The sequence below is a fragment of the Cuculus canorus genome, chromosome 4 (genome assembly GCF_017976375.1).
Source record: "Cuculus canorus isolate bCucCan1 chromosome 4, bCucCan1.pri, whole genome shotgun sequence".
In the NCBI taxonomy this organism is placed as follows: Eukaryota; Metazoa; Chordata; class Aves; order Cuculiformes; family Cuculidae; genus Cuculus; species Cuculus canorus.
In genome coordinates, this window is record NC_071404.1 from 6,767,602 (window position 1) to 6,780,284 (window position 12,683).

Consider the following 12,683-nt stretch of genomic DNA (forward strand, 5'->3'; position numbering starts at 1 on the left):
TTAACTAAGAACAGTGAAATATGGATTTGATATGAATGCCCAAAAGTCTTCTGTCTTCGCTATAAGTTTGAAAAAGAAGACTCTGGGATTTATTGCACTGTGCTTGCCTGTACAGCATTTCTGTTTTCAGTTGTGAACTTAATGCTTTGATAAAATTGTGGTTAAACGGTAGCTAATCTTCATTCAACTATTTTAGGTATTTGGAAATAAGATGATAATCCCTTCCCTGGATGGGGACCTTTTCCAATGGGATCGGGATCGAGAGAGCATGGAAGCAGTTCCTTTCACAGTTGAATCTCTTCTTGAGTCATCCTACAAATTTGGTGAGGACGTTGTTTTAGTTGGGGGAAAGTCTTTGACGACCTATGGGCTGAGCTCATACTCAGGGAAGGTAAGAACCCGAAAAGCTGCCTTTTGTATATGTGTTTCAAGCACTGTCCTGCAAATAGGTTGCTCTTGAGATTTAAACTGTGGTACAGTTCAATATATAAGTGCATGGTGCAAAAGAGCAGAATCTGAGCTTCCTGGGCAACGGATGGCAGTGGGAAAGAGTAAGGCTGAGAACTAGTGCAGTTAAATGGTATGGCTGAGCCCCTCACTGCAATCTCTTCCTGCCTCAGAGCTCCTCCTGTATCCCCTCTGATTGCTCTAACACTTGTCTTGCCCTTTGCTAAGCTGATTCAACTTACTAACCCAACAGAAAACTGTTCACTTTTTATTGGATTAGTTTTGTGCTGGGTTAGCTTTAGCCAGCTCAGCAAGGTGTTGGGGAGTGCCAAAGTCATCGAATTCACATCCCCCTGCTCCTCCTTGATGTCAGATGTCTTTAAAAAATGTTTTTAGGTACTTTGTATACTGAATAAAAGACATTTGCTAAATCAAAAACCTTGGTGCATTTTAAAACCAGTTAAGAAAATAGATTCAGCATAAAAATATTAAGCTTCCAATATTTGTTTTCCACAATATCAGGGGTTTTTTTCTTTTCGACCACACATTTTACTGTGAAATACTGCTATGGCATGGTGTAGAGTGATCAGTAGTGATAAAAAGCGTAGACCCGAAACAAGGGTTTATGAAATCAGTTTGATTTCCACACTGATAATGGTGGGCACTGTGCGCCAACAGACTGCTCCTCCCCAGTGTTCAGGAAGTGGAAATTTCAGTTTCTGCTTTGATTCCTGGCGTATGCTCACAGTAGCAAAAGTGCCTCATACAGGAAATAGTACCTGACTCTTCCTCGTTCAGAATCTGGGCAGTCTGATGTCTTTGGCAGTTTGATGTTGATTCAGGCTTCCCAAAAGTGTGTTCAGTTCCCTTTTCAAAACACAGTCACCCATATAATCAGAATTCCGTTTGAAATTGGGACTGTTGCAAAGTCTGTGTGACTGTGAGTTAAATAAGGTGTTCTTTCCTCTTTAATAGCTGACAAGGCAAAGGAGGAAGGCTCTGCAATATTTTATAGAAATCAGTAGTACTTTGTTTGAAGCTAATAGAGTTATGCTGAGACAAATAGAGTACAAAAGCAGAATTATTCTGTGGGTCTTGCAGGAATGTTCTTTTGATGTCCATAGAAATGTTGGGAAAAGAGAGAGCTAAGATTTCTTTGTTAGAAGTAGAAATATTTGCAAAATATAGTCAAAAGGTAGTCAAAATAGTCCAAACTGTAGACTTTCTGGAGTCTTCTGAAAAGTCTAGTTCTGAAAAGCCCTTGACTCTTAAACTATGCTTTTCAATAACGCTCAACTGAGCATCTAAATCATGAAGCTTCAAATTGCCTGTGAGCCGAATATGTGTTACAAGAATTGTTAGCTTTGCATATTGCTGTTGGTTACATTTGTTTATCTTGAAGTTCTTCAGAACTTTGGATTATGTGTGAGTCTCTTGCCTTGTCCCTTAGGTGAGGTACATCTGCTCAGCCATGGGCTGTCGCCGGTGGGATGATGATGAAACAGAACAGGAAGAGACACTCCTACTACACCGAACCCAGAAGACAGTTCGTGCAGTGGGACCACGCAGTGGCAATGAAAAGTAAGTGTAAGAATTGTTCAGCAAGAATCCAATAGAGAAGTTTCCAATCTGTAATGCATTAAGGATTTGACCTTCTTTTTACTCGCATTAGAGTGGGAATTGCACAAGGGAGTTTAAATTGTTAACCAAAGGAATGCACCGGACTGTTGGCTAGGATCTAACCCTTTTGCTTTTCAGTGCTTTTGAAAGATGTCTTGAACTTCAGGTTTATAGGCAATTAGGCAGAAAAAGATATGTGCAGGTATTTATTCCCTCTGAATCAAATGAAAATTGCTTTCCTTTTCCTTGCATACCTCGAAAGACTTCGTCACTGCATTGCTGTACCGGGCAAATGCCACCAATGTTTGTTCCAGCTGTTAACTTTTGTATGAAAGAAGACAGTTTAAAAGTCTTCTTGTGACCTACTGATTCACTTCTAAGTTCTTTACCTACTCACTGTAACTATCACACGTTGAAAAGGCTGATTGGCATACATAGATGCAGAAACTGCCCCACAGTTTAGTGGAGGGACTAGTCATTCCTTGTTCCCCTACTCCCTCTTCTGTTCACAGCAGGATTTGACAGATTGTGCATCTTGGAAGCTAGAAACAGGTGCTTTTGTGGTGACACAGTATGGCTGCTGTGGAGTTTACAAGATAGATCTGGGGGTTTAATTCTGAGAAAGAAAAGTTTTTAATAAATCAGCTGAATATGTAAAATATACCAAACTTCTATCATATGGGTGTAAATACTTTAAGGAGCCAGTGTGGGCTCTTGGTGGTAGCCAGACTGGCCGTAAGAAACTCTGGGTACCTGAACATACTGTTCAAGAAATATATTCCCCCTTCTTGCTGTTCAAGACACAGGTTTGCTGTCCTTTGCTGTCTCTGTCTTCTGTTCAGCACTGGGCTGTATGGAAAAAAGAACATAATTATTCTTTCTTTTTCTGAAAATTTTCAGTTTCTGCAAGGATTTGTTTACAAAGATTTAAGAGCTTTTGGGTGTGCAAGACAACTACTGTGTTCTGTATACAGTTTTCTTATGGGATGTGAGCAGTCCTGGTTTCATGAAGTATATGTCAAAGAGATCCCATGTTAGGCTGTGTGGGCCATAAAAACAATAAATAAGCATTGTCCCTCCTACAGCTTGAAAATTCAAATTTGATACACTTTATTAATCAAGATAAATGTCTTGTGTAGAATGCTGCTTCCTAAATACTTTATAGTTATTGCCTTCAGTAGCTGCATAATGTTTTCCTACTAAACAGACCCAGCTGAACTACTTGATGATTTTAATTGCCCTCTCCATACACTAAACTTTTAATGCTGTTGGCCCTACTTCACCAGCTGTTTTCTTATCTCACCCATCATGTTGGACAAGATTTCTCAACTTGTGTGGTTTGTATTTTGGATTAGCACTCCCCCTCCTGGTACAGTTGTATTATTCTGACAATCGGAGTTTACTGTGAAAATATGGGCCACGTATAGGTAATTGAGTTTGAGTCTTTTGGATGGAGGATTTGGAACTTCCTTGGAATATATAAGTTGTTTATACAAAGGTTTTCTCTTTTTCTTTAAGGTGGAATTTCAGCGTTGGTCACTTTGAGCTGCGCTATGTCCCAGATATTGAAACTAGAGCAGGATATATTGAGAGCAATTTTAAATCAAATATGAACAAAGAAGAAACAAAAATAATTTCAGATGTCGATGAGCAGGAAGCTATGATGAAAGATACAGTGATAAAGGTCTCAGTAGCTGACTGGAAAGTGATGGCTTTTAACAAACGAGGAGGACATCTGGAATGGGAATACCAGGTAGGGGAAAAGAGAGAGTATTAAATATTAACAAAAGTAGTTTTGCAGCATCACAGATGATGACTTTCACCTTGGGTTTCAGGTGCTTTTCAGAAGCAAACATTTGCTTGTAATTTGCTTTAACTGAAGTTCTGATTCAGCCACATCTGTTACAAAAACTAAACCAAGGAATTTAAGTACATCTAAACTATTCTTATATAATATCTAGTTAATAAAACATTAATTTTTCCAACTACTTCTCTTTTCTTCAGTTTTGCACTCCAATTGCTTCTGCGTGGCTTGTTAAGGATGGCAAAGTAATTCCAATCAGTCTGTTTGATGACACAAGCTACACTGCGAGCAATGAAGTACTGGAAGATGAAGAAGATCTTGTGGAAGCTGCAAGAGGAGCCACGGAATCAAGTGTCTATTTGGGTGAGACACTGACTGCAACATTTTTGGTAGCAAACATTACTCTGTTCTCCGAGGATGTAGTAAAGCAGATCTTTCTGTGCTGGTAGATTACAGTTACAGGGAACTATAACATGTCGAGTCCGATATTCTCCATAATGAAGGCTGTTGGATGTAACCCACGTAGCTTTATAAATTGCAAAACCTGAGGCTTCGCTAACCTACATATGTCGCAGAAAGGCACCTTAGCTTGATTTAGACTTTCAGGAGGCAGAGGTGTGTTCTGATCTCTTCCTAGCCTGCTCTGGTCATCTTTGATTTTGTCATTCAAAGCCAGAATTCTGTGTATCTATCTTAGGAATTCTGACAATCACAGAAGGTACAGTATACATTTCACTATGGCAGAAGTAATATCTATGACCGTTTACCCTAAACATTGATAGTTTGATGTTTTGTGTGTGTGTGTGTTTTTATTTTCTTTTTTCAAAACCGAAATATTTCAAACCCATAAATATTTTCCATTTTTATTCTGAAATGTTCACTGCTTTGTAGTTTCAGTACATTTGACATTATTGAAAAGCCTTGAAACTTTTAGAGATGGGTTTATAGCTAAGAAGGCAACCTTATTTCTCAGTAAGCAATAAGCAACAGCTCCCCTCAGCCCGCTAATTGTCACGTTCATTTTTTCCTCTACTTGCAGTAACTTCCCATAAAGAAATTTCAGTTAAAATTTTATGTGGCTAAGTTTTCACCCAGCCATTAGAATTAATTTGATGTGGTTTGTGACAACAGAGTGGTGCCATGTCTTCCTTCTCAGCTGTCTGTCTCTGGGAAGCAAAACCACTTTCATTTTCTAAGACTTTGTTTGCCTTAGCCTTTTTCTGTATGTCTTTACACCTGCTAGCTTTCCTGCTAAGTGGTTACACAGATAAAGAATAACAATAAGAAGAAATCAGATTGTTCCAGCCTTCCTGGTAATGGCTGTTAAGGACTAACAATTGCTGTTAAGCAGCCCAAGCTGCATTATAGCTCTTAAAAAAAAATTGCTGGCATTTTTCTGTAGCACCAGCTCTCCAACTGTGAGAATGAGATGTCTTGATTGCTTGCTTTTCTAGAACAGAGGGAACATACTACTTGAATTCATAGTATTCTGTAGCAATCGGAGTATCTGAGATTCTCATAATATAAAGAAATATGTTCAAAAATGTTTTTAACCCTCTATTTTAACTGGGCAATTTTATTTTGAAGATGATGAGAACTAAATCTTAAGACTAGTGTGCTCTCTGGTTTACTATTTAGGTATGTACAGAGGCCAGCTGTATCTTCAGTCATCAGTCAGAATTTCTGAGAAATTCCCAACAAATCCAAAAGCTCTGGAATCCAGAAACGATAATTCAATTATTCCTCTTCCCAAAATTAAATGGAAACCTTTAATCCGTAAGTAGCAATTCAGTTTAATTTACTGTCTTAGCTCTGAAAAGACAGGACATCTTTCTGGTGTCCCATGTGTTTCAAACCACTCTGTTTCCAGCTGTAAACTAGTTCAGGAGCTATCTCTGTGCTTTATTAATTTGGGTTATTTTTTCCTAATTGAGTATTTAATGTCTGCTTTCTTTTACTATGGATTTGACAGGGTCTTTATTTCAATAATGAAGTCAAGTTTTCCAATGAGAAATGGAAATGATGTGAATACAGCTGAATTTCAATGATGTGAATACAACTGAATTGACTTGTCCAAAACTAGCATTTCGGCAAGGGGGAGAGGTGTTAAGTAACTATTACCTTAAAATACACTTCTTAATTCTTCCTTGCATTAATTTTCATTCGCACGATCTGATCTGAGAGACATTTTCTAAGATTATGTAACTGGAGTTCTCTTTAAAGTAATACAAGAAAAGAATTTTTATAACAATTCAGCTCAGAAAATTCTCTTCTGTGCTTAGATTCTCCTTCCAGGACTCCAGTGTTGGTTGGGTCTGATGAGTTTGATAAGTGTCTCAGCAATGACAAGTATTCTCATGAAGAGTACAGTAATGGAGCACTTTCAGTCCTGCAGTATCCGTATGGTAAGTAGAAGTTGCAAATTCTAAAGTGTTTTAAATTGCCGGGTTTACCCATTTGTTATCTGTGAAATTCAATAAGTGGCCATATATTTGATCTTTAAATATGCGTATTATTTAAAATATTTAATGAACTAAGAAATTATTGCCCAAACCTGGGTTTCCAAATTGTGAAATATGTACCACTAGTACCACGTGAAGCACTTCACCGAGCCAAAAATTGCTACTGCAGAGGCGTTGTATGTGCTGCCATTGCCACTGATAGCTGGTGTGAGTGGAAAAAAGCTTGTGAATTATTTTTTTCAGAATTTGCTAACAGTGCTAGAGGCACAGTCTGGTTTTCCATATAGAAGGTATTCTGGTTTAAAGCTGGTAGTGGTCAGGCCTCCTGAAGTGGTAAACTTTGGGAGACGTGGAGTCTATAACCTTGATTGACTGGATTTGCCTATGTGCTATTTAAAATCATGGAGCATGCCAACAAAAGTTGAGGAAACCTATTAATATGAAGACAAAATTGTTTTGTAGTTACCTACAAGTAAATATATATCCTGTTTATGCTTTTTATACTTAGATAATGGTTATTACTTACCCTACTATAAGAGAGAGAGAAATAAGCGTAGCACCCAGATCACTGTTAGATTTTTTGATGATACGAATTACAAGAACATTCGCAAAAAAGATCCTGTTCTTCTGCTTCACTGGTGGAAAGAAATTGTTGGCACCATTGTATTTTGCATCGTGGCCACAACTTTTATCGTGCGGAAGCTTTTCCATCCCCATCCTTACAGCAGAGTAAGTATTTCTTTCTGAATCCTAAATGCAGAATGTATCATTCTAGCCTTTTCTTTTGGTTTTGAGTCTGCAATGAGTAGTATTAAGAAGTTAATAACTAATGAGAAAACAAAATCAAAAGTCTAAGTTTATAGTTTAATCTGTCTGTGCAGGCTGTTAGCTGCCATGTACAATTTGCTTACCTGCTTCAGCAAGCAGATAAGACTGCATCAACAGTGTTTGATGTCTTTGGAGATGGTTACATTGAAATTTTTCGATCCCATATCTAGGGGTACAAACTGTTTTCAAGTATTTAAGGAGTTGAATTTGTTTTTTCCTCTTGTTTTTTGCTCTTGTTTTGGGAACACTTGTTAGCTGCGGAAGGAATCTGAAACACAGTGTCAGACTGATAATAAATATGAGCCCACTTGTGGAGATGTTAAAGATACCAGCTGGAGCGACGTCAAGAACTCTGGATATGTGTCAAGGTGAGCTCAGCTCAATGCAAGAGGGACAGAGTCCTTCATGTGTCAGCTAATACCTACCTGGAGGAAAGAGTAGGTGTTTGCTTGTCCTTACCTACGCTGGTCCTGGTCCTCCAGCTTCACAAGATAGTCAGCAACTGACACGAAGAACCCTGTCACCCTATTACCAATGGGATATTGCGATTATGATTAGTCTAAGCAACCCTGGAGGGAGCCTACAGGATACCTGTGGTCAGGAATGTTGCTCTCGTATTTCCTACTGATACGTAAAATGAAAGATTGATTCTTGAAGGTCTTCATCAGTGTTTACTCTCTGTGTTTCTGTGTTTATGGATTAAAGCAGAGAAAGGCAATTGCAGATGGAAAAAGCTGATATTTTATATGCTCTGCAGAATAAGTGGACTGCATTTGGAAGAAATCTTTGTTGCTCTTATGAAGGACTTGGTTAAAACAGCAGGGTGTATAAAGGCATGTCATGATACTCTGGAGAACATTTGTCACTCACTGAAAGCATATGAGTATTTAAAATAAGGAAGGTAAAGAAAGGTAGTGAGATTTAAGAACAGCGATGCTTCAGAAGAGATGCTTAGAAGGACTAGTTGCAAAAATAGTCACTTGAGGTGGAGTATAAGGCAAACCATGATTTAGAAAATACCTAGCTGTCACTACTTAGTTTGGAAATAGAAACTTAGGCTACATGTGTATGGTCTGTGATCCAGTAAGCGTGCAATCTGATGATCTGAAAACCTTCAGTTTGTCATGTGCATGCAGAATGGATCTTGCTGGGTTGTGATAGACTGAATAAATGCATAGTCAGCACTGCCGATTTCATAAAGAGGTAATTATCTGACTGCCTTAGTGGGTGAGAAGGGAGAAAAGATAAGAAATGCTTCAAGTCATTCAGTGTGTTTTGCCTGTAGAGAAATATTTCATTCTTAGTCATAAATTACTTTATTTTTTCTCTATATAGTAATGCATTTTTCTACACTGTCCTCCCTTCGTTTTTCTGTCCCTTCCTCACACCCTTCTCCTACCAGATATCTAACAGATTTTGAACCAATTCAGTGTCTGGGTCGTGGAGGTTTTGGAGTAGTTTTTGAAGCCAGAAATAAAGTGGACGACTGCAACTATGCTATCAAAAGGATCCGTTTACCTAACAGGTAATGAATGAACAGTGAGATCCCATCCTATGCTGAATCATCTGTTCCTGAACTGATTTCTCAGATGCAACGTTAGGATGAATGACAGTTTTTAATGGGGGGCCTGACTTAGCTTTGGCATCGAGAATTTGGCATATGTAATCACAGCCAGAAGGGTAACCTGCTTGGCCAAAATACTTCCATAGCTGGACCCTTGTGAGGATACTGCGGCTACATGGGACTCTTTATTTCCTTGAATAGAGTCTTTGATAACAGGACCGGTTATTTGTTGTAGCATTGTTAATTTGCTTCTCTCCTTCCTCTCCTTACCTTTCCTGCTTTACCTTCTCTTTATTTTTTTTTCTCCCTCACCGTCTTTTCTGACTCCATTTGCCCACGTGTTTCATTTCTCTGGTCCCACAACCCCTGCCTTTTTTTTCAGTCATAGGTGGTCAAGCCATGCTGCTGAATTACCCTACACAGAGCTTGCAGCAGTTCCTTTTAGTGGGAGATGGGAGACACTGCTTCTGGAAATCTCAAGTTAGAACAGCAACAGGCAGGCCAGTAGAGGGAGGGGGTAAAGCTATGAAATCTAGTGTTCCTATTTTTTTGAATGTGTTAAATAAGCGTGACTATTAAAGATTAAGGTAGCCTAAATTCTTCTTTTCCAAACATATCCAAACTCATTAAATAAAATCATCTGACTTCATTTGATCCAGTTATGGTCTTATGAAGAGAAATTGTTTACTTCAGTAAGATGGCAGGCTACCTGCTTTCCTGTCCGTAGAACAGACATAGTCTTAAAGCAGACTCCTTATTTGGTGGCAATTAAAAAAATTTGCTAAGGTATTACTTTCTCTCTTCTTTTGTGTCAGTGTCTTCTACATCCCTGTAGAATATTGCTATTTATTAGTCTTTTTTTCTAACCTTGTAAACAATCAAGAGCAAGATAAGCCTTTATTTCTCAGTTTTGCTGTCTGTAATTATGTGAAAAGGGATGACTACTTTAAGTCTTTAAGCTAAAAGAATTACTTTAGGGAATGTAAGACATACCTGTCTTTTGGAGTGAAGAGTATGGTGGCCTGGTTTATACTGGGCTGGCATTGACTAAGTCCTTTGCAGAAAATTCAGTACTATGCTGTTGCTTTAAGTGACCATGTCTCTGTTTTCCTCACCCCCAAATCATAGGGAGCTGGCTCGTGAAAAGGTGATGCGAGAAGTCAAGGCTTTGGCTAAACTTGAACATCCAGGTATTGTTCGATATTTCAATGCATGGCTGGAAGCTCCACCTGAAAGATGGCAGGAAAAGATGGATGAACAGTGGTTAAAAGATATCAGGTAACTCATGGGGGGGGGGTTAACAATTGAATTTGAGATCAACAAAACTGGAGAACCAGTAGATGATCCAGGAAGATCAAGACTGTGTAGGAAGGAGATATGTCCCTCTTTCAACTTAGGACACACTTGTAGTTCTTAATTTAACTTGTATAATTGAATCTTTGGGTGATGGGAAGGTTTGAGAATTTCTACTGTGATTTGGTTTTAAACTTTGGCATCTGTCCTCTTTGTTCCTTTCCACTACCTTCCTCCTCTTTGTTATCTTGGTTTAGATGGATCCGATTCAGTGTTCCAATGTTTCAATGAAATTTTTCAGCAGAAATGTGTGAGGGATAATCAGAGTGATGATTTATAATGCTTGGTAGGTTAAAATTGGAAAATCAGATAAAGGAGTTGGAGAGTGTTAGGAGAAAGGAAAAGTGGGTGTCTGTTAGCATTCAAAGAATGAGGCGTAATAAAAGACTATTTAGTGGTTTCATAATAACATCTTAACAATTTTAGAATATAGCGACCTTTATATTCCAAGCATCAAATTAACATCTCACAGCTGTAATTCTTCTAAGGCACTTTAAATACTTTTTGCATTGCATGTTCTAAAGGAATAGATTTTTTCAAGCTGAAGACGAGCCTAATTGCACATTGGGAATCCAGGCATTAGAACTCACTAGGTTTTTATTTATTGACACTCTTGTCTTAATGAGAAAACATTATACTTGCCAAGAAAAACTGATGCTAAATCCTGGTTATTAGTGATTCCTATGCTTGGGCAGTAATTTACTGTTATGGTATGACATGGTTCTTGGAGGTAGCAGTTGTTAAAACTTGGGCTTCTGAAAATGCGTTTCTAGTGGAATTAAGTTACATAGTATTCATCTCTCAATTTTGTTCTTCTAGCACTGACTGGCCACTCAGTTCTCCCAGTCCAATGGATGTCCCGTCATTTAAGATCAGAACAGAGCCGTTTTCTACAAAGGAGCACATTGAAGTTATTGCTACTTCGTCGGAGGGAGTAAGGTCTGTGGGAATACGCTGTGGTCAGTCCGAATCATCTGGAAGCCAGTTTTCTCCTCTGGAATTTTCTGCCACGGACAACAGGGACTTACACCAGTCAGAAGATCCACTGTTAAACCTTCAGGACAGCGTTCTTACGGGCTGTGATGTAGAAGACGCTACAGTCAGCAAATACAAGCTGGGTCACTCCTTGGAAATTTGTTCTTCAGCTGTTCCTGTTGTACATCTGAGGGAGGGGACCTCCTCTTCTATTGTGTTTGAGGATTCCGGTTGTGGAAATGCTTCTAGTAAGGAAGATAAAATTGATGTTTCACATGATGAAAGTCTTTCTGAGAATAAGGCAAAAAGTACAAAGGAATCCAATAACCAGAAATCTGCTTCAGGAAGTCCCCTCTCTGTTTCTCCGCCAAGGCCGACAAGTTTAAGCCTGGACCTTTCTAAAAATGTTACAGAAAAAGTCAAGCCCACCTCTCCAAAGGTATATCTTTACATCCAGATGCAGCTCTGCCGGAAAGAGAACCTTAAAGACTGGATGAGCAGAAGATGCATGATAGAGGAGAGGGAAAGGACAGAGTGCCTGCAGATATTTCTGCAGATAGCTGAAGCGGTTGACTTTCTGCATAGCAAAGGATTAATGCACAGGGATCTCAAGGTTTGTATTCATAGATTACTGTAGGAAATGTGTTGAGTGTTTTTTTTAATATATTTATTGGCATAATCTTCACCAAATGCCTGAATTTTAACTGATTATCTCACTGGCTTCATCCTATAGGCAAACATTTTCTGGATTAGTACTGTGCGATTATCTTAGGAGCTATCATAACTTGAATTATGTTTTACCATACAAAAGTGTCTGGTACTGTGAAATTTATGAAACGTATGGACTGACTCAAACGGCATCACAGGGTAGCTGTCTCTCCATTACATTACAGACGTGAGCATCAGCAATTCCAAATTTGACTGCTCCTAACACAGCAGCGCAGGCTGTTTAGCTCAGTGTCAAGTTCTGCTTTAAACTGACAGATCATGAGTGTATGGATTCAGGTAAAATTTTTTTGTGTGTGTGGGAGTAATATGGCATTGGAGAAAGATCCCACTAAAACATTTGTCTTATCAGTGACCTCAGCATGGGTGTTTAAAACCTGACTTAACATCTGTGCAATAATCTGGAGGTGTAGTGCTCCAGGAAAGAAATGTTAATCATTCGTTATTGCAGTTAAAGTCTTTCTCACAGCACAGACTTCTTGTACCTGGCACAGATCAGCTGCATTTGTTTTATGGCATTTTTAATTCAGATTCTTTATGCAGGGTTGCTCATTGCTGAGTCGTGTGGCAAAGAAAAGTATCCTGGATCCTCCTCTGCCATTTCAAGTGAAGCAGATAGTTGGCAGTGTTAGGTTTACAGTTGGACTTGATGATCTTAAAGGTCTTTTCGAACCTAAATGATTCTGATTCTGGTATTTTCCTCCTTCTTTCTATAGCAATATTGCCTGAGAGCAGCAGTGTTAATCCTGGATAGAGAAAGTAAAAATTAAGTATTGCTGCTTTAGTGTTGAAATGTAAACTGCTCTGATGTTGAATTCAGAATGCCAACTATCATATTACAGCTTTGTCAAGGATTCATCATCTTTTAGTGTCTGATAACATGCAGATGGTTAAGACTGGGAAA

The 12,683-nt window shown here is 38.7% G+C and overlaps 1 protein-coding gene across 1 annotated transcript in view; it reads left to right on the forward strand.

Moving 5' to 3' along the window:
* EIF2AK3 (eukaryotic translation initiation factor 2 alpha kinase 3) overlaps nt 1-12,683 on the forward strand; it is a 48,592-nt gene that overhangs the window by 24,139 nt on the left and 11,770 nt on the right. The window contains exons 3-13 of the mRNA XM_054065525.1: nt 197-391; nt 1,898-2,028; nt 3,586-3,820; nt 4,072-4,234; nt 5,510-5,647; nt 6,154-6,276; nt 6,842-7,062; nt 7,417-7,529; nt 8,564-8,686; nt 9,854-10,003; nt 10,898-11,666. Of these exons, the coding sequence (XP_053921500.1) occupies nt 197-391; nt 1,898-2,028; nt 3,586-3,820; nt 4,072-4,234; nt 5,510-5,647; nt 6,154-6,276; nt 6,842-7,062; nt 7,417-7,529; nt 8,564-8,686; nt 9,854-10,003; nt 10,898-11,666 (2,361 nt within the window). The remainder of the gene's footprint in view (nt 1-196; nt 392-1,897; nt 2,029-3,585; nt 3,821-4,071; nt 4,235-5,509; nt 5,648-6,153; nt 6,277-6,841; nt 7,063-7,416; nt 7,530-8,563; nt 8,687-9,853; nt 10,004-10,897; nt 11,667-12,683) is intronic.